This window comes from Abrus precatorius, unplaced genomic scaffold (genome assembly GCF_003935025.1).
Source record: "Abrus precatorius isolate BTA unplaced genomic scaffold, Abrus_2018 Scaffold11, whole genome shotgun sequence".
In the NCBI taxonomy this organism is placed as follows: domain Eukaryota; kingdom Viridiplantae; phylum Streptophyta; class Magnoliopsida; order Fabales; family Fabaceae; genus Abrus; species Abrus precatorius.
The window spans coordinates 16,615,994-16,640,174 of NW_020874303.1; the positions used below are offsets into that span (position 1 = coordinate 16,615,994).

Below are 24,181 nucleotides of genomic sequence, written 5' to 3' on the forward strand. Positions count from 1 at the left end.
TCATGATTTGTAATGGTTAAGTATGTTTGCGTCTGAGAATATTGGATTGAAGGTTGAAATGTACCTGTTGTTTTACGCGGGAAATTAGAGAATCAAAATCTTGGATATCAGATGATGCTGAAGGGTATGAGATTGGTGTGCGATGCAATCATGGTTGTGGATAGAAGGAATAATGGAAGAAAGAAAAAATGTGCAAGAAGCAGAAAGAAAGAAAGAAAAGGGAATTAGGGTATGGATTAGACGTAAATGTGAGAGTAAGAATGACTGGAAGAACACCGATTCCGGAGGCGAAGGGTAAGAAAACAGAGATAGTGAGAGAGTGCATGCAATTCAATGGAAATCCGTTTTCCTCTTCTGGTCCATTTCTAACTTACTAATATATTCACCAACTCAACCCAAGTCACGTATATTCTCATCTATTTCAAACCACCTTTACTTCGTGCACTAACGACGACTATTATATCATTTCATGGTGTGCCACCCACTGTGCCGCAGAGCAGATTAATAATATATACACACACCATATCCATATGCCATATACTAATTCCCAAAAAATTTTCGACATATATAAATAGCTTTTTCGCTTGGCCTAAGTCGGTCAGTCCTATTCCAATTTTTTCTATTTAATATCCTTTCAACTAAATAGTATTTATTTTTATTGAATAACATAATTATTTGACAAAGTAATCACTGTTTTTAAAAGTTTTTAAGATATTAAATACTTTTACTCTGCATTTATTTAATTTTTTTTCTTAATTATGTAAGATATGTTCTAAATGAAAAGAAAAGTGTGTAATCAATGTTTGATGGAATGAATCAATTTAAAGAACTGACATGTTAAATTCAATTAAAATAATATAAAATATTAAATCGTTTCTGAATGACAAAAGAATGTAATAAAAAAATTAAACATGAGAGGTTTAAATGGAAGAGCAATGTAACTAATTGCGTCATTGTCAAACATTTGAAATTATATACAGGGATGTATATTGATATGGGTCCTAAATATCTTATCAACATCCCTAAATCTAAAGGTAGCTAAGCGGGAGTCGATCTAATTTAAACATGATTTTATTTTTAAAAGTCTACGAAGTTTTTAGCATCTTTATTTTTAATTAACATAATAATAGTAAAAAAAAATTAAAATAATTAAAATCAGAGAGATCCTGAATAACAAAGATTTAAATCAGAAAACTTGAATAATAAAATATTAGTTTTTAAAACTGGTAAAAAATATCAAATATTGTAGTCATAATTTGTTTTATAATGTACAACATATATTTGTATTTCAAATACACATAAAGTTATCAAAATACATTAGGACCATTTATTTACATTTACAAGTATTCAAAATAATAATGGTTCTAATGAGCAATATAACCATCCTTTAACTAAGTGGTACTAGTCATCCTCGTGCCAATCTTTTATCATTGCTAGGTCTTCAGCAGTCAACTCGTCATTCGAGCCAAGATACTGATCGCCCAGGTCTGCAATGACCTGAACATCTATAATAGGCTCGATCGTCCATCGCGATAATACTTTAGACTGATTATGGTCATAGTACGTAACAAGATACGTTACTGCTGTAGGGGTTCTCTTAACATAAATACAAAGGGTGTGATGGATTCTATATACAGACAAATCAAAAGGGATACTAAAGGCTAGCTCCAATTCCATCATCACTACCTCACTAGGCATCTCACTATCATGTACAAGAATTCTATAGGAAAGTAAATCTTTGATACTCGCCAAAAACATCATTTACTATATTTACTTCTGAACTATCTACTATTCTAATTCCCTCTTTGGGTGTCGTCATATGGGTTCCCTGAAATGGTTACGTAAGGATGAGTCTCCATATTCATTGCCAAGCATACACACTCAAAGAATTAATAATACAGGTCAAACATTCACCATGCATCATATAAGTAATTCAATTATGCATTCAAATTATGTTTCTCTATTTATTCTCTCATTACTTATTTCTACTGTCCCTGTGATCCCTTGAGGTCTTCTTTAGCATAGATAGTTGCTGGATAGTTGCAGCTACATGGATACAACGTGTGCCGACCCGGCCCCTTTTAGCAAAAATGTGATCAAGAGTATAGGTCAAGAAATGAGTGTGAGGCCTGTGGTACTCCTACTCTCATTTATAGTGCACAATTCAAGAGGAGCATCCATCACCCTCATTTCCTTAAGACTTTTCAGTCTTTTCCATCTTTCATACTCCTAGTATACCTCTAAACTATCTATATTTGTCCTCTTCGTATTCATTCTGATTTCCTTTCTCTTTCTCTTTTATATCTCATCTTTCTATGTCTCTTTCTATTTCATTATATATTACTTTCTCATTGTCGAGGGTTATTCCTCTCGGGCTCAGTACATCATACACATGCTCAGATTCACATAAAACATACTCATCATCTATCATTCCAAACATCACAGAGCATGTTCTAAACACATCAATCACATATTATCATTCAATACATACTCATTTCAAGCATTTTCACTCATATATACAACAGTTCCTAGTAATGATATAGAGCTCTCCTTACCGTGAGACGAAGTTTTGAAAGAGATTTTGTGAAAGGTTATGAGTGAAAGGATCAAGATTTTCCTAGATATCACAAAAAGAGAATATTTTGAGAAAAGAGAAACTTAGAAAATACCCAAAAAGAAAAACAAAGCTCCAAGAACTTACTTGGAGTTGATTGATGAAGTTTCCAAGCTTAGATTTGTAAGAAAGTTGAGGTTTTAGAGAGATCTTCTCAGAAGAGAGGGTTAGGGGTCGAGAGAACAAGAGAAAGCTTGAAACTTGGATTGTAATCCAAGTGTTCTAACTTGAAAACTCTTAAATACCCCTAGACTTGCGACATTTTCGCTACAACGAGAAATTTTTGCTACAACGAGACTTTCCCTCGCTACAGCAAAAAAATCAGACAAAATTGCACTTTGCTGTGTGTCATTCTAGTTATAGCGAGAGCTCCTCGCTACAATGAGAAGATACTCGCTACAACGAGAGAGTATCAGAATGTCTGATTTTGATACTGAGTTCTCGCTACAGCAAAAAATCCTACAACTCACACATCTAAAACTCTCCTAATTTCAAGCAACATGCATTATCAAATCACATCAAGTATGAAATTAATAATTAATAAAGTAGAGATGTTGCACCATTAATGAATGTTTGATTGATATATACATTGATTGGTCGGGGTTTGTCCACTGTGAAAAAATGTATGAAATTAATAATATTTTGAAAAAATAGATAAAAATAAATAATAATAATAATAATAATAATAATAATAATAATAATAATATGAAAGAAAAAACTATTAATAGTTAAACATATATTTTTAATTAGTTTTATAAATATAATTATATTTTATTTTATTATTCTGTTGATTTTGATTTTTATATATATTCTTTTCAATACAATTTGTTATACATCGTAATGTGATAACATAGTATGAATCTATATAATTATTGGATACAGATTATTATTGCAAGAATTAGATGTTCAATTTTATTTTTGTTTAAATAAAATAAATTTATTTTAATAAAAATATAAAAAATAACAAAAAAAATATATAAGCAAAATTAGCTTAAATAAAATTTAAATTACATTTTTTCTCTAACCTTTTATTTTCCCTCTCTATATTCCTACTTATCTCCAACTCTTTCTTTCTCCTACACTCACCTCCTCTCCTCTCTTTCCCAAAACAAAATTTACATTATTTTTTTAATTTTTTTTTAAAGCGAACCATAATAGGAAATTATCTATATATGAGTATTTCACATTAGTAAGTATTTTTCATGATTCTTGATAATATAATTAAAAAAACTATAAATTTTATAACTAAAATTTTAAAAAATAGAGGATTAAAACCAAATAAACACTAATCAATCAACAAGCTCAAGCTAAAACCATTTTTAATCAAGCATAAGTTGTTAATCTTAATTATCTAGTGCTCAATATATTATCATCCTCAAATATAAGGAAAAGATATCCTATATTTAGCTTTCCACATACGTCCAATTGTCAATTTGGATATACGTATGTAAGCCCACTCTCATAAATGATAATTATGATAAAAATGAAAAACCTAAGTTAAAACAAGTGGGAAATGTGAGAAAACTTCTAATCACACCTAAGTTATATAATATGTCAACTTGAGTAGGCTACGAAGCAAAATATTATATACACATGCGATAGGACAGGTTTTTGCATTGGAGTGAGAGAAGAGCAAGTAATTTAATGAATTTAATCACATACGAAACTAGATAACATAAAAGATTGCATAACAAAACATAATTTAATATGGGTTTAATTTAGTGTAGGTAAGAAAATTTATATAGTTAATCAATTAAAATATATGATAAATATAATTTTTAAATGAACTTTTACAAAATTAATTATTTTTGTTAATATAATAATTCAGAATTAGATACTAATATAAAACAGTTTATACTATCAGTATATTTTAATTAATTTTTTTAATATAATAAAATTATTATTCAAATCTTAATTATTTTTATATTAGATTAATGCATTGTGTCCAATAATATTAAAAAAAAACTCATAACAGTTTCTGACATGCTTTTCTCTTTTATCTAAAAATTAAGATGAATATGACTTTCATATAAATTATTATATACATATTAGTATTATTATTAATTATTAAAATAAAATTTTAAACTTAATTAATAAATAATACCAACAACACTACGCTTAATTAAATTTTGTTTGGACAAAACTTCCACGATATATAAACAATATTATTATTTTTGTTATATATAAACAATATTCTTTACTGTGGCGCGCCGCATATCCCTGGATAAAATGACGTTATTTTATGCGTTAGCGTTATCAAGTATTTTGTGTTTTTTTTTTATTTGTTAAGAAAATGTTAAATTCGTAAAATGTTAGATATAAAAAAGTTATATTTACTTAATAAATAGAAATAGCATATAAACATGCGCAATATTTTGTTATACATAAAATTTTGTTGATATTTTCTTCATTTAATTTATCAAATATTTCTCATTATTAATTGGCGTTTTAAAAAATCAACAAAGTTACTCGTAGCATGTAATAATCCAACATCGATATTCGATCCCATGATGCCAATTGTTTAGAATTAACCCATTTGGACTTATCTAACGGAGAAATAAATAATGCTGAGAGTTTCTTTCTTTCATGCAATGTGTTCTAAGAAGGTCAATTTTAGATAATTTCATACTTAATTATTTATAAAAATAAAAATAAAATAAGTTTTAAAAACCTTTTTTTATTTAACTTTCATATTTTTATCTCTTCTCTTATAAATATTAATTAAGAAGTGTAAAACTACAAGTAAATAATACATTCATAAAATAGAAGAAAAAAAAAGTTGATACGGATTAAGCCATAATTATATGTCTAACCTACGTTATTTTTATATTATAAGTTTTATAAAAATATTATTTATTTTTAGAAGCATGTTAAAAGAATTACATTATTATTATTATTAATTTGCTAAGCATGCATTATCCATGATGAGTATTGAATAGTTAGTCTTGTATTAAAATAAAGATAATACAATATACATATAAATACGTAGATAGTTTGGCATAAGTTGAGAATGTTGTGAAAAAGAGCATTAAATTAGGTACATGAAAGAAATAATATGTCAAGTGGATGTGGGTTGACTTGAGTGGCGGTGGACTTTGCCAAAGGACACATTACAGTAATCCAAGTGGGTTCACCATGACCCACGTCCACCACCCTTGTCCCCTGTTGCGTTGCGTTCACAATCAGAACGCAGTGAATTAATGTGGGCGAAACTTGCCACTCAAGTTGACAAATCCAAGCATCATATGTCAATCTCCTTATACAATTAGGTTAAGATCCACACCATCATCTATTTCTTCACCTACGCCACCCCCTTTATATATCGTATTTTCTTATTATCAAGTTTCTGGTTTTAGCTACTTAATTTTGACGTTGTTACAATAAACTTATATTATCATATTATACATGTTAATTAAAAACCAGAACTATATAGACTTGCAATACTAAGAAGCTATTTTTTCTACTAATCATGGAAAATAACGAGTATAAAAAATATGCCCTCAAGTCACATAATAATATATAAGTACGAGATACACCTCAGTTCAAGAATAATTATAAATTATATTACTTTTTTATTTTTATTAATTTCAATTTTTAAAATTATGTTTAATCGGTTTGTAATAGTATAATTTTATTAAAATTAAAAGCATGTATTATCTTGGAGATGTAAAAGTGTTATAATTTAATATAATTTTATTAATTGTTTAAATTTAATTTTAAAAACTGAATTTGATAATTTTTTCTCTTTTCCTTTTTTTTTTATCACTTTATTCATTACAATTTTTTAATCTTTCTTTGTCTCGACCAATTTAACACCTCATAATGAATGTCAACACATCATTTTCCCTAGTTAAACTTGAGAAGAATCTTCGAGATTTCGATCATGCTAATGAGTTATATCTATATGTCCCAGGTGTTACCACGGGAATCATCACGTGTAGTTTCTTTTTAAAGTTTTGTGAAACAATTAGAGTTTAAAAAAGAAAAGAAAAGAAGAAGAAGAAGAAATTCACATTACGTGCATGGGATGACACAAAATGGTACAACTTAGAGGAGGATCCCACTTTAACCTTTGGAATAAAAATCTTATCCAAAAGGGACTTTACGCATTTGGTTTTTCGGCTTAAGGGGAATGTATTGTAATCTTGAAGTGGACTGTACTCACACGTGAAGGATATATGTGATTGTCACAAATTGTTTTGCATGATTTTACAAAAACACATGTACATTATCTTAATTCAATTAAAAAGAAGTGATTATACAGCCAAGTTTAAAAAACATTTAAATAAAAACATAGGTAAAACTTAAAAAAAATGAAGGTTAAAACAGAGTAAGAGCTAACACAGCGGAATAGAGTATTTGCTAGACAGAGTACAGAGACATACGTGATGTTACGGTGGGTGACGGTGTACATGACGTACATGTACATCATCCCTTTTACGCCGGCTTGCACCTGATGATTGCACCTTTGGAATCAAAAATAAAAAATAGAAATAAAAGGAGATAACAAAATAAACACGAATACCAAATCCAACCTCCTTGTCCCAATCCACACGCTTTGCCCACAACTTGGCATCGCCTTGCAGCTCTAGATAGTAGGAGCCTAGTAAAATCTATGAAGAATTTTTTTTTTCAACTTTGTACCACTACTTAGGAATAATTACAGGTTCACCTTTCTTTTTTAATATAAAGTAAGTGAAAAAAATTAATTACGAGGATTTGTAAAATTGTACTATTAATTGGTCAAGAAAAAAATATAACGTGTATGCTTATTGGGACAGTTTGTAGTTTTTTCTTATTTAGCATATTTTGGAATATTTATATTTATAAAATAAAAATAATTATATACGGGAATAATTTTTAATTATTTAAATAAAAAATGATAGGGTATATCTTTTATAACTTCTGTGAAAAGAAAATGGTGGGAAAAATTGATGGTAAAGGGTTGTCTGGATGGCCATTGGAGCTCTAGCACGTGGACATGTAAAGGTGGCGCACAATGACCAATGTCGATTCTCATCTCTTTCTGGATATATACTTGGCTCTTTACTTTACCAAAAATGTTATTCATACACGATAAAAGATGGATCGAAGCTTAAAATGGAAAAAAATTAAAAAAAAAAGGAGTAGAAGGATAGAGGAAGAATATGATTCTTACTGCTCACCATCGCCTGGGTGGTGTATAGGTAACAACTAAGGAAACCAAAACACTACCTTCACCAAACCAAACCAACTGAAGATACTAACTAGAGGGGCCTAGACTTAAATTAAACACGTTGATTAATTAAAAGTTAAAAACTAAGTGGTTTATTGTATGGAGTAGCACTCACTTGATAATTACTAAAGTTTTCTCTTTCTAACTCAAATCCAACCACTACCTTCTTAGCTGTACTAGTCTTTTGGTCCCTTCACCTCTTTCGTCGTTTCTTCACCTTACATTCATAAGTCATAACCTCTCTCTCTCTCTCTCTCTCTCTGAAACGCTCATACATACTTCTCTTTCTCTCTCTTAATTTTGGGAATTTAGAATGCCGGCTTGGTGGAGTAGAAAGTCCAGCAAGAACAAGCAGGAGCACGAGGAGGAGGAGGAGGAGGTAGAAGAAGAAGAGACACGTGGCGGTCTTCAATTTAATTTCCTGAAATCTCCGGTTACTATTAGGAACGGTGACAAGGATAAGAGTAAGAAGAAGAAGAAGAAACCGAAGAGCTTCGACGAGCTTTTCTCTCGGAATTCGCCAAGGACTAGCAAGGATTTCGATGGCGGCCAGAAGAAAGGGGTTCCCCTGCCTTTACCCACTCACAGTCACAGCGATCAAGCCTTTGCAAATGGATCTGCTTCCGTATCTGGTTCCAGCGTCAGCTCCTCCACCTCCTTCGATGACCATCCAATTTCTCCTCAATTCAATGCCAACAGGTTCGCTTTTTTCGCTTTTAATCATTCCTCGTTTTTTACACACCCAATTATTCCCTTTCTCTTTCATTTTTTTCCTTTAATTATAAAATTAGCCGGTTTTGTAAGGTTTTCGTTTGTGAGCGAATTCTTATGACTGGAAAATAATAATTTATTTTTACTGAGGAGTCTGTTGGAGATTCGGTTTTTCCTTGTGTTAGTTTGCTATTAGAAGTTTAAATTTAAATTAGCTGAGAAATTAAATATGTTGATTTTGGTGGAAAATTTTGTTGATACAGAGAAATTAAATATATGGTTGAAATTAGAATCTGTTATCTTCTTTTAGCGCTGATGGTATTTAATATTGTGTTTCTGAAATTAGAATCTGTAATTTTAAGGAACAGAAAGAACATGGAATGTTCTGTGTGTTTCTCCAATGTACTCTTAAAGTAATCCATGCCGTTTGGTTGTGCAGAGGGCAAGATGAGGTGAAGTTCAGTGTGACTGTGAGGTCAAAGAGTCCAGGTCCTGGATCACGAGGGCCCACCAGCCCTACATCACCGCTTCATCCAAGGTTGCATGTTTTGAGTCTTGATTCTCCTACAGGTAAGCAAGACGATGGAAAGAGTGAATGTCATCCATTGCCTCTTCCACCTGGCTCTCCAACTAGTCCTTCTGCACTTTCCAACACACGACCAAATGGACTGTTAGAAAACACTACCGGCAATCTCTCCAAATGGAAAAAAGGAAAGCTTCTAGGACGGGGAACATTTGGGCATGTGTATCTTGGATTCAATAGGTACCTTAAATTGTTTTTAATTATTGTTTTTCTAATCTAGCGAAGGAAATTTACTATCCATACTCTTGGGTTAACCTGAGACAGCTTTATGGCATGCATAATTTGCACTTCTTGATAATCGGATGCTAGCGTTTGTGGTTGTTGTCATCTTGTGGTTGTAATGCATGACCATAATGATCCAAGTGCAGAGTTAATTTATAACTGTTGATTATAAAATTAATGCCGGGAGATTGTGATAGAATTTGTGCTCATGTATAATAAACTACGAAGTTGTGAAATCTATTCCTTTGATTTTCAAATCAAACAGTTGTAGTTTCACACTTTACCCTCCAAAGTGCATCTCTCACTTCAGAGGAGAAAAATCCTAAGAACTAAATATTACAGTGGCAATTATTATTGGAAATAACAAAAATCTGACATTAAATTAAAGTACAACTATATTTACATAGTTATTTCATCATTCTCTTTTCAGGGTGTTCTCTCTGCCCAATTGTCCATATTTTGGACTAATTACTCAAACCATTTCTGTTTCATTTCCTATGTTTGACAGTGAAAATGGACAAATGTGTGCAATAAAAGAAGTCAGAGTTGTCTCTGATGATCAAACATCAAAAGAGTGCCTCAGACAACTTAACCAGGTAATTCCAATATTTTATCTAAAGATTTAAACATGATGCTCTAACGCTTAATATGGTACTTCTGTGGCTGTTCTTTGGCCTGTTGCATTGGAGTTTTGTTTAATGTGTCTTACCATTTTATAGTCCACAAGGTTATAACACATTCTGTATTGATTACAGGAGATAAATTTGCTAAATCAGCTTTCACACCCAAATATTGTTCAATACTATGGGAGTGAACCGGTATGTTATAATATTCCAAGTTTAAAATTGTTTAATGCATGTATATAACTAATATATATACACATACACAAAATAGAAATTGAAGAATTGCCATGTTTTCAGGTTGAAGAATCTCTTTATGTATATTTGGAATATGTCTCTGGTGGTTCTATCCATAAATTACTTCAGGAGTATGGTGCGTTTAAGGAGCCTGTTATTCAAAATTATACCAGGCAGATTGTATCTGGACTTGCCTATCTGCATGGAAGAAATACAGTACACAGGTAATTTGATTATTCCTTCTCAATTTATAACATGGCATTTGATCTTCTTTATTCTCTTTCATATTATTATTATATTTTCTCTTGGCAGGGATATTAAAGGGGCGAACATACTAGTTGATCCTAATGGTGAAATCAAACTGGCAGACTTTGGAATGGCTAAACATGTACGTTCAGCTTATCCTGTAAACAACAAATTGCTTCTAGCTCACTTATTAAGTAAAGTACACTTGTTGTTTATGGTTAGAAAAATCACTGACAACACACACGATGTAAAATTAAATGAGATTTGTTACTTAAAAAAGAATTCTCTTGCTTAAGTTTAGAAGTTGTGATTTTACTGTTTCCTAGTAGCAGAGATTTCTCCTCCTCTCTCTTGGATGCGCATGCTCCCTCTCACATTTCTGCACTCCCAGTCTCTCACAAGGAGCTGGAGAGCTGACACAGCTCACATACAATTCTCACACATGCAGGATGCTTTCCACTCCCTTAAACACAATCTCTCTGTCTCTCCTCAGTGTGTTTTATATTCTAACATTAGATTTTACTGGTATGAAGAAATTGTAATCAAGAGAGCTAAAAAAAATGATTTTATATTTTGATTGATTTCTGATTTATGATCGATATTTGGTTCTGAACCAGATAAATTCTTCTGCCTCAATGCTTTCATTCAAAGGAAGTCCATACTGGATGGCACCTGAGGTAAATTGTTTTCCTATTCTCCAATTTTTAAATTTCTTTTAAGCTCAGCACATTCTTCATTCCTCTCTCGCTTTTTTCTCACCATAATTACTTTATAATGATATTCTCTTTCTTAGGTTGTAATGAATTCAAATGGCTATAGTCTTCCAGTTGATATATGGAGCTTGGGATGCACAATTATTGAAATGGCAACATCAAAACCTCCGTGGAATCAGTATGAAGGGGTGAGATGTAGAATATTTTGGAACTAGCTTTTACTTCTATGATCCTGTTTGATGCCTACTAAAGTAATGACCATAATTGTTTTTATGTTGGTTTGACCAGGTAGCTGCCATATTTAAAATTGGGAACAGCAAAGATATGCCTGAAATCCCTGAGCATCTTTCGAATGATGCAAAGAATTTCATCAAGCTATGCTTACAAAGGGACCCATCAGCACGCCCTACAGCCCAAAAGTTACTAGACCACCCCTTCATTCGAGATCAATCAGCAACAAAAGCTGCAAATGTTAGCATAACCAGAGATGCTTTCCCTTACATGTTTGATGGAAGTCGAACCCCGGTATATATTCTTTGATGTTTATTTAATTTTCTTTGAAAAATCATGTTACTTCTTACATTCTAGTTCCATTCTCAAAATGAACATGCTGCAACTGTCTTGAAGTTTGAATGACTCAAGATGTTATAGAGTGCTTGATAATATATGAAGATGATGAACGATTACTAGATATCAACAGACTCTGTTATTATCTATTATGTCAAGTCACTAGGGTTTAATGTCAGGATAGTTGCGGCTTGTTTAGGTGTTTTTAGTCATGAATGTAGATGCACGATGTAGTCCATCTCATGTATATTGTTATTAAACTCCAAAGTAACTGAATGTAAATATGATGTATTATATATGAAGTAGTATACAAGAAGCATTAGCAGGAATTAAGTGTGATTTATTGTTTGGTTGTAACGAGAAAAAAATTTGTATGTATTTTGTTGTTGTTGAGTAAGGATTTTTCTTTTATTATTACTTACGATATTGAAGGTTTATTTTGTTGTTTTCTGTCATGTCAGTTTGGTCAAATTCTTGTAAAACTTTTAAGCATGAAACTAGATATACACCAAGTCCCTTTGGAACTACTTGATCCTGGAATCACATCCCGATCAGGACCCTTTACTTGTATGTTAGCCTAACTGCCTTCCTATAACAGGTCTTAGGTTAGACCGCTTTTGTAACGCACGTATTTTCCTTGCACTGAATGATTTGATTTCAAAGTTAAACTCTGAATAGCTGTCTCTATTGCTAATGTTGGCCTGGAGTTCACTTTTTCATCATTTGTATCTGTTTGCAGCCTGTGTTAGAGTCTTACTCCAATCGAACAAGTATAACTTCACTTGATGGAGATTATGCATCAAAGTCTGCTCTTGCAGCTCCACGTGCATTAAGGAGTCCAAGGTAAAACATTAACCTGCTGTTAATTATATTTAAGGAACCAATTTGCATCTCGATATATATTCATCATTTTTATGTCTGACATTCTTTTGTAATTTTCCCTTGTTCAGAGATAACACAAGAATGATCACATCTTTACCAGTATCTCCCTCTTCAAGTCCACTAAGACAGTTCGGGCCAGCACATAAGAGCTGTTTCTTTTCTCCTCCACATCCAGCTTACACAATAATTGGACAAAATAGTTACACTTTGAATGACATGTCCTCGTATCCAGTGAGATCAAATGCCACGTTCGCTCTTGATCCTTGGCACGAAACATCGCGATACAAAGCTCATACACCACCTGGTGGATCTCCAAGAATGAGACTCATCTGAGTTGCCATTGTAAATACCTATAGAACTAAAATATTTCTACGTCTCCCCCGGGATTCCGTATGGTCTGTGGTTGAACTTCAATCTGGACTCCGCGAAGCACAAACTATCCAAAGATTCTGGTCCCTTCTTAATGCATGGGAACCAGATGACAGAAGAAATGAGGAGCCCTATGCTCTCAATGCATTGGATTGGGGAGACCATGCTGCATGTAACAATTTCTTGATTATTGTAAATGCAATGTGCTTACTGTGTTTGTTGTAACGTTTATGTTGTATATTGCTAGTTCATGACAGAATAAAAATAATAAAAAAAGTAATTCTCATACCCCACTCATCTCAGTTAGGATTAGAAAATTTATTTGAGATTAGATACGTACTGAAGCGGGCTCGCAATGGCAGAAAAAATTGTCACTAACCTTTTTGAAGTTGATTTTGTTTCATGTAACTATTGTTCCCTAATGTCATTATGATCGGTTTAATATGAAAAATCTCATGGAAATGGAAAAGGTGATCGTGCATCTTAGGTCATATCCCTCCTATCTTTTGTCATCATCGTTGTCATTGAGTCAAGCGTCAGGCATGGATCTTTTTTTGGTCTTGTTATGTTTAAGATTTTTAAATTTTATTTTATTTTAAGCTGTTAGTGTAATTACTGTTATTCAAAGGGCTAAGGTGGTGGTAGTATAGGATATTTTAGGATGCTTATGACCTTTCCATCAGTTCAATGCGATTTACGATGTGATTATCCACTTACCCCTTTCCATATGTGAGAGACGATGGAGGGTTTCGATTAAACTTTCATAATTAAGGATATTTTAGAAAAATGAATATTATTTCAGATCTTGTTAATAAACACACTAATGGTGCTTGTTGAAACATAAATAAATAAAAATATTAATAAATACAATAAAATAATTTTAATTATATATTTTTTAAAAATTAACATTTAAATTTTTAATGAATATTGTAAAGATACTTGTTAATATTATCTTATTATTATTACATATGTTTTTGCATGTATGTCTGCATACTTTTTATTAATCGATTATAGTTAAATCTCCTTTTTTAAACCACTTGCAACTATTAAAATATATTTATTAAATAATATTTTAAAGATTTAAATTTTGACCTAAAATCATATATATATATAAAATCTCACCTAATAGAATAAGATATAATCTATGTTCCTGCTGTGCGTGTTTCTTGTTACAATGAACAGTAAATAAAAGCGAAAATAGGATTTTGAAAGAAACAAAACATATAAAGTGACAAGCGTTACTTTTCATTTTTGTTTTTATTTATTTATTTTATTAATTTCTTCAATTAAAAATCTAAGATCATTTTAATAGTTTAATTTTGATTTATTGTGAGTTTAAATATTTTTATTTTATCAACTAATTAAAATACACAATAAATATAACTTTTAAGTTAATTATTATAAAAATTTAAAAAAATTATTTTTATGACAATTAATTTATGATTAAATGATAGTTATTTATTCTGTCAAAGCATTTCAATTAAATTCTAACTTCTGTCATTAGTTTTTATTATGCCTTCATCTATACCAAGTTCTTAAATACTCGACAGATTAGAAAGAAATATAAAAAATTTATATTAAATTTTAAAAATAATCTGAATATAAATAAAATATTGCTTTATTTTTTAATTTGCTTAATATTTCAAAAACGAGAGATGAAAAAACCAAATTAAAAGATACAACAATTAAAATAAAACTAAGAATTTTTTTTAACTGTCATTTATTAATTATGCAATTATTGATGTCTCGTTGTCTTTGCAATATTTTTGGGGGGAGGTTCTTAATAAACTAGTCATTTTAATTTCAGTGACGCTTGTCCGTTAAGCAATTGCACGATAGATAGTGGTTTTCTGAAACAAAAAGAGATCCTCGGAAAAGGAAACTACATCGGCCCCGCGCTAAGTTACCACTTTCTTACTTACAACACTTTTAAGCTCTCTTCATCCCTTTGAATTTCATTCATTTGGTACTACACAACACAAATCTCTCTTTATTTACTATATGTTTTTATTTTTTTATTCTGAGTGAAATGAAATCAATGTGTTTTATTAATTAAATTATTATTATTTTGTGGGTGATTCAGTTGAGTGCGATCGATGGAATCGAGTTCGGGGCAGCAAGAATTCGATTATTTGTTCAAGTTGTTGATGATTGGAGACTCTGGGGTTGGCAAAAGTAGTCTTCTTCTCAGTTTCACCTCCGATGCTTTTGAAGATCTCTCTCCCACTATTGGTCCTTTTCTCAGTCACCATTTATTTCTCTTTTGATTTGTGTATCAATTCCAAAAGCCATTTGTTATGCATCTTCGTGTCTTATCTGCAGGTGTTGATTTTAAGGTCAAATATGTGATGATGGGGGGTAAAAAGCTTAAGCTTGCCATTTGGGATACTGGTATTCACTTGTATTTGACAATTAATTATTGTTCACTTTGTTGTTATTCCTTTCTTGAAATCACTGTAGTTATATCATGGAGGCCTTTTACATTGATAGAGTTTTTGTGGTCAAATACCAAATTTGATTGATTCAACTTATTTTCAATAATGCAGCTGGTCAGGAGAGATTTAGAACACTGACAAGTTCTTATTACCGAGGGGCACAAGGAATCATCATGGGCAAGTTTCTGTTCTCCATTTTTGGATTAGCTGAATGCCTTGAGTGACAACTTAGACTAGAATGTATTCAATGAATAGAATATTATTCAGTGTTCACATATTCTTGTTAAGCTTGTACTACTTGCCGTGAGTTCCTGTAAATTGAAGAACTTCCCGCTAGTTACAGTGAAAGGAATTTGAAATAGTATACTATATATTTATGCATCACCCTATTCTCCTTTGATATCTTGCTGGCATTGAAAATAAATTTTGAAATTAATGCTCATTTAAGTACAGATGTAAGCCGTCTGCTTTTCTTTTGAAAGTAAACCTATGACCTTACTCTTGGGTAATCTAGTATGATTTGTTATTTGCTTTGATGTAGTCAGTTCCTTGTTGGGAGGAGTTAAAGCCAAATCTTTTCCATGCTAGGTTATGGAACTGCATGCTTATTTCATCCATTATTAAAGCTTTTTCATTGCCTCGCATAATCAAAATATGTGATTACTTGTGTTTTAACTTGCAACTTTACCTCTTTTGGACTATTTCTGACCTCTGCTGGGAAAGTCTGGTGATGTGATGATCCTGATTCTTAGCATACCATATCTATATCTATTCTAATCAAATCCAGTATTTATTGATTTATTGTGAGTTGAATATCATTCACGTTGCTTGGGATAATTTTGAACTGAACACTGGTATGAATATTAGTGAGTAAATCCTGGAATCATTTGGTTTGTGAGTGAACTGCTCTGTCATCTAATTTATCTCTGGTAATTCAATGATCAAACTGCAGTTTTCTTTCTATTATTGATCATATTTAGCATGAAATGGCTGCAATATCTGTATTAGATGCTGTATGTGTAATGGTCTTTGGAAATCAGGAGATGCCCCTTCATCCAAGTTGATGTAGTTTTGAAATTTGACTTATGGATTAGCTACTAATTTTGTTCCTTTAACTGATGCAGTTTATGATGTAACTCGGCGAGAAACATTTACAAATCTTTCTGAAATATGGGCAAAGGAAATTGACCTTTATTCGACAAATCAAGATTGCATCAAGATGCTTGTTGGAAACAAAGTAGATAAGGTATCTTTATTTAAGTACACAATCATTGCTCCCTATATCTTAATTGTCTCTTATATTCACCTTCCCAGTGGGAGGCTTGATTGTTGTTGTATTCACCTTCCCATATATTTCAATCATGTCAATTATGGTTTTACATAAACTGATGCATGTATTTTTGGCTGGCCAAAATTGACAATCTCTGTCGACCTTTTATTGTGGAGGATTTCCATGCTTGTTCAGAGTTGATGTTATTACAGTAAAAGTTTTCTTTCTTCTGGAGACCTTGGATTCCAAGTCATTGCAAATATTTATGAAATTTTTGCGTGGAGAAAATACTATCAAATATCTTTGAACCAATATTTGTCTTTGCACACTATAGAATATCTTTTTAAAATATATATTTTTTTTTTCCATTTGACTTTCCTGCAAGGGTGGGGGGTGAAATCTCCTTTGCTACCATGTTCTGTTTATGGGAGTCATGGTGGTTTTTTGATGGATTGTTACTAGCCAAGTTTTAATCAAAAGTTTCCTCCCTTCTATCTGTTATGAAACACATTTTTATTTTGTTATTTTTCTGGCTCTTATTAGGGTGTCAGCACGTTGTGGTAGAGAAGTTTCTATTGCAGATGTTCAAAGGGATTTTAGAGCTCTTTTGATCTAAAGCACTTGTCTATTGTTTCATTTTTGTGTTTTTGCTTCTTGTTTTCCTAGCAGGATTGCTTATCTTCCTTGAAGTAGTGATTAATTTATATTTGCTTATCCACCCCAAAATTAGATATCATTAGAGGAAAGTATATTGAATCTAACAAAAGGGAAGATAAGGGGGCAGGCTTAATTGCATGCTTTAGATAGTATTTACAGAAATACAGATACTGAACTGCATGGACTCCACTTTCACCACTCACCTTTACAATTCTAGCTTCAACTTTTGCATGTGTCTAGTCAGCTACATGGCCCATTTGTTTCTTTTCTGACTTCAGCATCGTATCATATCTTATTACTGAGTTTCTTTTCTTGCATTCCTTTAGAGGGCTGGGCTTGCATGATGGTGATAATTTGTTTTTCAGGAGGGTGATAGAGTTGTGACAAAGAAAGAGGGAATAAACTTTGCCAGGGAATATGGTTGCCTATTTATTGAATGCAGTGCTAAAACTCGTGTTAATGTACAGCAATGCTTTGAAGAGCTTGTTTTGAAGGTATGTTTAGTGACACCTATGCCCATGTCCAAACATTTGGTCAATAATTGGTGTGTTGCATATATGCATGTAAAATTGTTACTATCATATTGAAATTGAGAAAGCTATGGTAAATCTTTTTCTGTACTCTCTCTCTGTATGGGTGGTTTGAAACACAGAAGTGCTTAATTTAGTAAAATACTCTCTTCAGCCTCGCGATATGAGTATTTTTCACACCTGCTCAATGGCTAACATAAAATATATTAATAGACACAAGTTGAGACCTAAAGGAAATTTGGTTTAGGGGGCACATTGAAATGGATTTCATCTTTTGAATTGTGATGAACAAACAGCTGATGATGCTCATGGTATTGCTTTGTGCTTTTTTCTTTTTCTTTTTTTCTTTTGGGGTGCAGATTCTGGATACACCTAGTCTCTTAGCTGAGGGCTCTAAGGGAGTAAAAAAGAATATTTTTAAGGAAAAGCCACCCCAGTCTGATGCATCCACAAGTAGTTGTTGCTGATTTGAAGAAGCCATTTCACTCAAAAACGTGCATGTTAAGAATTAAGATCTCCAAGAGAAGGGCGCTACATCCATTTGCAGAATCTTAACAATTTGCTGGTTGTTTAGCATCAGAGGAAGCCAATTTTTTTTAAAAAAATTTCATGTTCTTGTTTTGTCCTGAATATTAGATGCAACATAATGATGATGGTTGTCGGCAGTTTTCTTTTCAGTTTTTCGTCTTTGGATTTCTTGTTTGTCTGGGTCACATTTCATTTCATGGTGAAATCTGAATTATAATGCACAATCCCTCGTCTTGTAAATTTAAAAGTATCAAGTAGTGTGAAATCTAAACTACCGTGTTATTCATTCTCGTTTGTTCTCTGTTTAGCCGCTGAAAAAAACACACATATATATAATGTATGTTTGAATGTAATCATATTTTTAATATTTCATATTTAAATGTTTTCAAACAAACTATAGTTAATATTATTAAAAATTTTATCAGCATTTTCAATGCTACTCTTTTTTATTTTATCAAACATTTGATCACTTGTGTTATTCACGCAATTTTCAAACTTGAAGATAATCACAGGATTTGTAATTATTTATTTCAAAATTAATTAATAAATAATGATATTATTATTTTTTGTTTAATCGTGAAAATTGCAGAATTTGCTAACCTATGCTAAATATCATGATTAAAAGGTTGATTTAATATTTTAAGAATATGTATTTTTCAATTACATCATCTATTAAAAGCTTCGTAATTTTATTGCTTTACATAACTTAGCATATGAGGATCTCGCATCTATTATTAACACACAATTATCTTTTTAATTTTTAATTTAATACTAATAGTAAATTAATGAATTTAGATATTTGTATGTGCCCAAAAAAATATATTTAGAAACCCTGTCCAGAAAGTAGTGACTGAAAATTATCTAAAATACCACTAACCTTGGAAAATGCAAAATGCAATTGTTTGTTAACCATTGAATATTTGATAAGGAGGTACAAAATATCTCATCTGACAAATCCCTTGAAAAAAAAAAAACGTGAGAGAGTTGTTTGAGGTGTTCAATAGTTAGTTCAGTTATGGTTGGAGAGATTCGTTGCCAACACAGAAGAAGCTGAGGTTTTGGTTCCAAACTCAATTATGGTGTATTCATGCAGATCACCACCCATTTCCCATCCTCCTCCGCCGAAGCCCAAAACTGAAATTCAGAATTCTCAGAGCAAAGCATCACCACCCATTCTTAGAGTCCAACTTTCAAACAGACGCTTATTCCTCTTCTCTCTGCCCCTCTCTAGTTTCCTTCTCCTTCCTGTTCCTAGCTTTGGTGATGGTAACAAATTTCAAGATGGGGCATCTTCATATGCTGCCACAATGTATGACCCAGTAAGTTCTTCTGAAAGAGAAGCAAGTGCTTTAGTTTCACTGAGAGTGTCTCAAGCAGTAGAATTGTTGGAGAAAGGGAGAGAATTGCAGGCTCAGGGTGACTTTAATGGTGCTCTTCGCTACTATTCTCAGGTTAAGTAGGTCATTTCATTTAGGTTGTTACTTTTTTTGCCTAGGAGCAGCGCAGACATGTTAGGTTTTTCATGTAACTTCTTGCTAAATAAAATTAGGTAATAGATTATTATTGGATTGCTGATGAGTCATGTTCATGTCCATAATTATTTTTAACTTGTTTTTAGAAAATTGTGATATTTCCCCTGAAAGTGTGTCCAATTTTAGATTGAGTTGTATCTGTCTTATTATATCAAAACTTTTATTGAGAAATAAATTATATCAATAAAAGATCAATGTTGTGAGAGATCCAGCTTTTTAAAATAGAATCGACGAAAAAAGATTGATATTTGCTACTCGGTAAAGTTTTGCAGCTAGCAATACTAGAACCAACAACTAAACTAATTTTGAAAATAAAATTACCCTCTTATTCAACTCTGCTGATTGCTTATCTATGTATGATTATGTTGTTCAGTTAGCAGTGGTATTGTTCATGGCATGATTCACGTCGTCTCAGTTGCAACATTGCTTACATGAAATGCAAATCTGTCACTTTCTTACATTCTTTTAATGACAAGTTTATTTTTGTAAATTTTAAGAGAGAAAAATGGTAGATGGGATTGATCATTAGTCACACACACTCACTGATTATTTGTAGGTTCATTTTGGAAACTGATTTTTCCATATTTATATATATGGAGATATAGGGAAGTAAAAGATTGGTCATAACTTAATAGCCATCGCAGTTATATTCAAATATTTGATCTGACACTGTAGGGAAATGGTATTCAGTAGCTTTGAAAATTATGAACTGTTACCTGCCAAAAATTATGCAGAGGGCCATCTTTGTAAATCTTGCATTTGAATGGCTTAAGTTTAGGTATCATGGGGTTTCACTATACTCTTGAAAGATTCAAATTTTAATATTGGAACACAAAAAAGACAGGATATGGAATTGGAAGCTGGGCAAAAACACCATACAATCTCAATATTTTGAAGTACTTATAATAAATTGAGTATCTTGCAAAATCCACGCCAAGAACCGGGAAGTTACAGGAGTTTAGTTTGAAACAAATGTAATATTGTTATGTTAATATGAGGTTTACTAATTGCTATACCTTCTTCCATCGCCTACTAAACTTAGTAAAAATGAGATTTAACAAGCTTGAATGAGGGAAGGACCCCAATCAAGTTCATAGAAGCTTGGTCAAGGACCTTTATGACACTCCCAGATTGCTAAGCTTCTGCGCTAGGGGGGATTGCATATCCTCAAAGTCTTAATTTGGTCAACAACTTGAGCTCAGCCCAGTAACCTAAATTTAGGCAACAATGGACATCCTAAAGGAACATTCCATCCTGAACCTTAGCAGAAATTCCGGACCATGTACATTGCAACCAGGAACATCAAATAGACAAACACCTCCTATTAAGCATCCAATGAGCTTTGATTGCATAGCCCATTAACATTGGACCTTATTCCTTAATATTCCAAAAGCAAGAGCAGGACATAGAAATTCACAACTCATTGACTAGTTTAGGTTAAACGTCTTCCTTGTCTTAATCAATTAGGATTTTGCATCAACAGTTGCTTCTTCTTTGGAATCATAAGAGATAACATAAATACATATTCTAAGTGATTTTAGTTGCCCCAAGGTTTTTGAAGTCATTATAGGAGTTCAGTTTCAACTTTCAACTAATCAACCTAGCAACTTCCTACCGCTAATTTATATTTATTGGTTCAACAACCTAAACTATTTCATGGCATCACATGTCAAATTCTAAGCGTCGAGTTTATTCTCTTATTCCATGGTTTAATCATCTGACTGATGCTGTAACCAGGTATGCCTACCCTTTTTTCAGGTTGTTGAAAGCTACAAAGACTTGGCATGCTCAGAATATGCTAGGGTAGGAAGAGCATTGGCCCTCTATGAAGTTGGTGACAGAGAAGAAGCAATTACAGAGATGGAAGATGTTTCAATATCCCTAAAAGGGTATCCAGGTATATACGTAGGATTTTTTCATTTCATGGTCATGCTGCCAAAGGAAAATTCTCACTTTATTTGATAATCTAATACTACATTTTCCCCCAAGCAGAAGTGCATGCAGCTCTTGCAGCAGCCTTGTATGCAGATAAGCATGCTCCATTGCTTGCTGAAAACCAGTTTACCATTGCAACTCTGCTTGATCCCCATTTTACAGACCTTTCATATGTTAGAGACACAAAACACTGGCCTCCAAGTTTGATTAGTTCTCTGCAGCACTTCATCACGTTATCTTAAGACCTCTAAGGATATTTGTACGTGTTGTTCAATTAACCCATACAAAGCAGTGCCAGCCATATGAAGACTTTGAAACTTCACAACTTCAAATATTTACCCTTGTTTATTTATTTAATTTTTTCTATTTTAACTCTTGGTTCTGAAATCATGAAATGTAAACCAATAGTAATCTTTTTATGATACACAGAAAGGTATTTCCCAAAACTTATGACAAATTTTATAATTCAGAAACTGGATTGTTCAATGCTAATATTAAATTGTTGTAATATTGGAATAAGGCCTGAATAGAAGTTATCATCTCTTTTACAGTAGTTGGGTGATTTTGTCCGCATGAAATTATTTATGCTATAATCTAACAATAAGTACGAGACATCATTTAAACTGTTAGATTTCTTAGATAATGATTAAGAATCTGAGATTACTAAATTTCTTTAATATTCTGAAAATACGTCAATATAAATTGTAAGGTTTGATTCTAATACTAAATCAAAATTAGATCCAATATATCAACGTTAACTCTGCAAATTTGGGACAATTGAATAAAAGCAAAAGGCAGAGAAGCAGCCCTATAATTTTGATGCTGATGCTGATGCTGTACTTGAAAATGATGTAATAAATTATTCATTGAAACTAACGGTTGATTGTTTAGTTAGTCTTTCTCTCAAGTGGTTGGGTATGCACATATTGGGACATAGGAGAAAGAATTATTCAAGTAAGAATAGTAGCTTGAGAGACTGCAAAAAAGAAATTTGAATATGGTGTAAATAATTAAAAAAAGGAAAATAAAATTAATAAGTATTTTAAAAGATAATAATAAATATGACTGATAATACCTGAAGAATCTAAAGAATATTTTTAGATAATTAAAAATTGTATTAATTATTATCAAACAATAAAATTGAAATTTACATGACAAAAAAATTAAAATACATTTAATTGAAAAACTTCTGTTGCATAATATAAACTGTATTATATATACTCAGAGCTTTTATAAATAAACATATGATAAAGGTGTCGTTGCCATATATAAGAGGATATTTTGACACGTAAAAAACGGTGTATTAAATTTAGCTTTGATAGTTTGTTTAAATAATTGTACCTAACAATTGATGGCTAGGTAAGATTGTTCGAATTATTATATAATTTTGAGTAAATTATAGTTAGTTTAATTCAACTTTTTTTTATATTTAAACTCGATATTTAATTAAATTTGTACCGTATAATTTTTTAATCTAATTAAAAAATAAACTAAAGATTCACCAGATGAGCTTACGAAAAATTTATAAAAATTATTATAATTTTGTAGTATATTTTATTAATTTTTTAGCATAATATATTAAAAAGTTTTTAAATTTTTAAATAAATTTTGTGATTAAACTTATAATATGAATTATCATTTAAAAAATTATTAAGTAAAAATTTAATTATCTATAAATTAAAATAGATAACATATAAAAGACAAATATTGCGCTTTTATGCTTATAGAATTGGTGCGGTAGGGATTTGCATGACGGCGAAGCCACACAAATTAGAGAGTTTGGCAGATATCACTTTGGCAGCTCAAATTGGTAATCTATTTGCATTCTCAATTGTGTTTTTTTCGAAAGAGATGCGTATCATACCGTAACACAATTTCTTATATGATGACACCATTATTAGCAACAAGAAAAGTGTTAGCAAGAAAGATTTGAATCCAGTTATCATGAAAATTGGATTTAGTGCAGTTAACGTGAAAATTAAATGTCTAATTTTATTTTTGTTTAAGCAAAAATATAAAACATGATAAAAAAATTTTATACAAAATTAGTTTAATTATTTTTTTTAATTTAAGCGAATTATGTTAGCTTAAATAAATTTTGTGTATTTGAAGATATAAAAGCTAGATATGAAAGGTAAAGAGAATTGAGAATAGATAGAAATAAAGAGATGAGTAGTATAAGGGTAATAGTGGAGTGAGAGGAGGATAGAGAGTTTGGAATGGAGCAAAGAGAAAGATATAAGTATAAAGTAGGGTAGAAGAAGAAGAGAAAAGTTAGCATGTGGTGAAGGGAAGATGGAGTTGGAAGAGAAACA

General features: G+C 31.6%; 3 protein-coding genes across 5 annotated transcripts; all 3 read left to right on the plus strand.

Moving 5' to 3' along the window:
• The first annotated feature begins 7,826 nt into the window (after positions 1-7,826).
• On the plus strand, positions 7,827-13,466 carry LOC113853597 (mitogen-activated protein kinase kinase kinase 3-like). The gene is made up of 11 exons (XM_027484047.1): positions 7,827-8,528; positions 8,980-9,303; positions 9,854-9,941; positions 10,101-10,163; positions 10,266-10,426; positions 10,515-10,590; positions 11,066-11,125; positions 11,242-11,349; positions 11,450-11,686; positions 12,468-12,571; positions 12,679-13,466. Exons 1-11 carry the CDS (start codon positions 8,143-8,145, stop codon positions 12,941-12,943), a joined length of 1,872 nt encoding a protein of 623 aa, XP_027339848.1. The 5' UTR covers positions 7,827-8,142; the 3' UTR covers positions 12,944-13,466.
• A 1,287-nt stretch (positions 13,467-14,753) lies between these two features.
• LOC113853680 (ras-related protein RABC1-like) lies at positions 14,754-18,683 on the plus strand. Of its 3 annotated transcripts, none has more exons than XM_027484197.1 (7): positions 14,754-14,881; positions 15,054-15,211; positions 15,302-15,370; positions 15,526-15,591; positions 16,539-16,660; positions 17,707-17,835; positions 18,231-18,533. In XM_027484197.1, exons 2-7 carry the CDS (start codon positions 15,076-15,078, stop codon positions 18,336-18,338), a joined length of 630 nt encoding a protein of 209 aa, XP_027339998.1. In that variant the 5' UTR covers positions 14,754-14,881; positions 15,054-15,075; the 3' UTR covers positions 18,339-18,533. The 3 variants fall into 3 exon arrangements, with proteins under 3 accessions (XP_027339998.1, XP_027340000.1, XP_027339999.1); XM_027484199.1 differs by having other exon boundaries at positions 14,789-14,945; positions 15,063-15,211; positions 18,231-18,683; XM_027484198.1 differs by having other exon boundaries at positions 14,822-14,945; positions 15,055-15,211.
• Positions 18,684-19,288: 605 nt separating this feature from the next.
• LOC113853679 lies at positions 19,289-22,417 on the plus strand. The gene is made up of 3 exons (XM_027484196.1): positions 19,289-19,850; positions 21,690-21,828; positions 21,924-22,417. The coding sequence occupies exons 1-3, from the start codon at positions 19,476-19,478 to the stop codon at positions 22,106-22,108; spliced, it is 699 nt and encodes a 232-aa protein (XP_027339997.1). The 5' UTR covers positions 19,289-19,475; the 3' UTR covers positions 22,109-22,417.
• Positions 22,418-24,181: the final 1,764 nt, after the last annotated feature.

What these genes read in the sequence shown, in the direction of transcription:
- LOC113853680 (XM_027484197.1), top strand. Translation starts at nt 15,076, where the DNA reads ATGGAATCGAGTTCGGGGCAGCAAGAATTCGATTATTTGTTCAAGTTG. An exon ending in GGCACAAGGAATCATCATGG is followed by an intron (nt 15,592 to 16,538) that starts GCAAGTTTCTGT and finishes TAACTGATGCAG; the next exon opens with TTTATGATGTAACTCGGCGA. An exon ending in TTGGAAACAAAGTAGATAAG is followed by an intron (nt 16,661 to 17,706) that starts GTATCTTTATTT and finishes TTTGTTTTTCAG; the next exon opens with GAGGGTGATAGAGTTGTGAC.
- LOC113853679 (XM_027484196.1), top strand. Translation starts at nt 19,476, where the DNA reads ATGGTGTATTCATGCAGATCACCACCCATTTCCCATCCTCCTCCGCCG. An exon ending in CTCTTCGCTACTATTCTCAG is followed by an intron (nt 19,851 to 21,689) that starts GTTAAGTAGGTC and finishes CCCTTTTTTCAG; the next exon opens with GTTGTTGAAAGCTACAAAGA. An exon ending in ATCCCTAAAAGGGTATCCAG is followed by an intron (nt 21,829 to 21,923) that starts GTATATACGTAG and finishes TCCCCCAAGCAG; the next exon opens with AAGTGCATGCAGCTCTTGCA.
- LOC113853597 (XM_027484047.1), top strand. Translation starts at nt 8,143, where the DNA reads ATGCCGGCTTGGTGGAGTAGAAAGTCCAGCAAGAACAAGCAGGAGCAC. An exon ending in GCCTCAGACAACTTAACCAG is followed by an intron (nt 9,942 to 10,100) that starts GTAATTCCAATA and finishes TATTGATTACAG; the next exon opens with GAGATAAATTTGCTAAATCA. An exon ending in CATACTGGATGGCACCTGAG is followed by an intron (nt 11,126 to 11,241) that starts GTAAATTGTTTT and finishes TCTCTTTCTTAG; the next exon opens with GTTGTAATGAATTCAAATGG.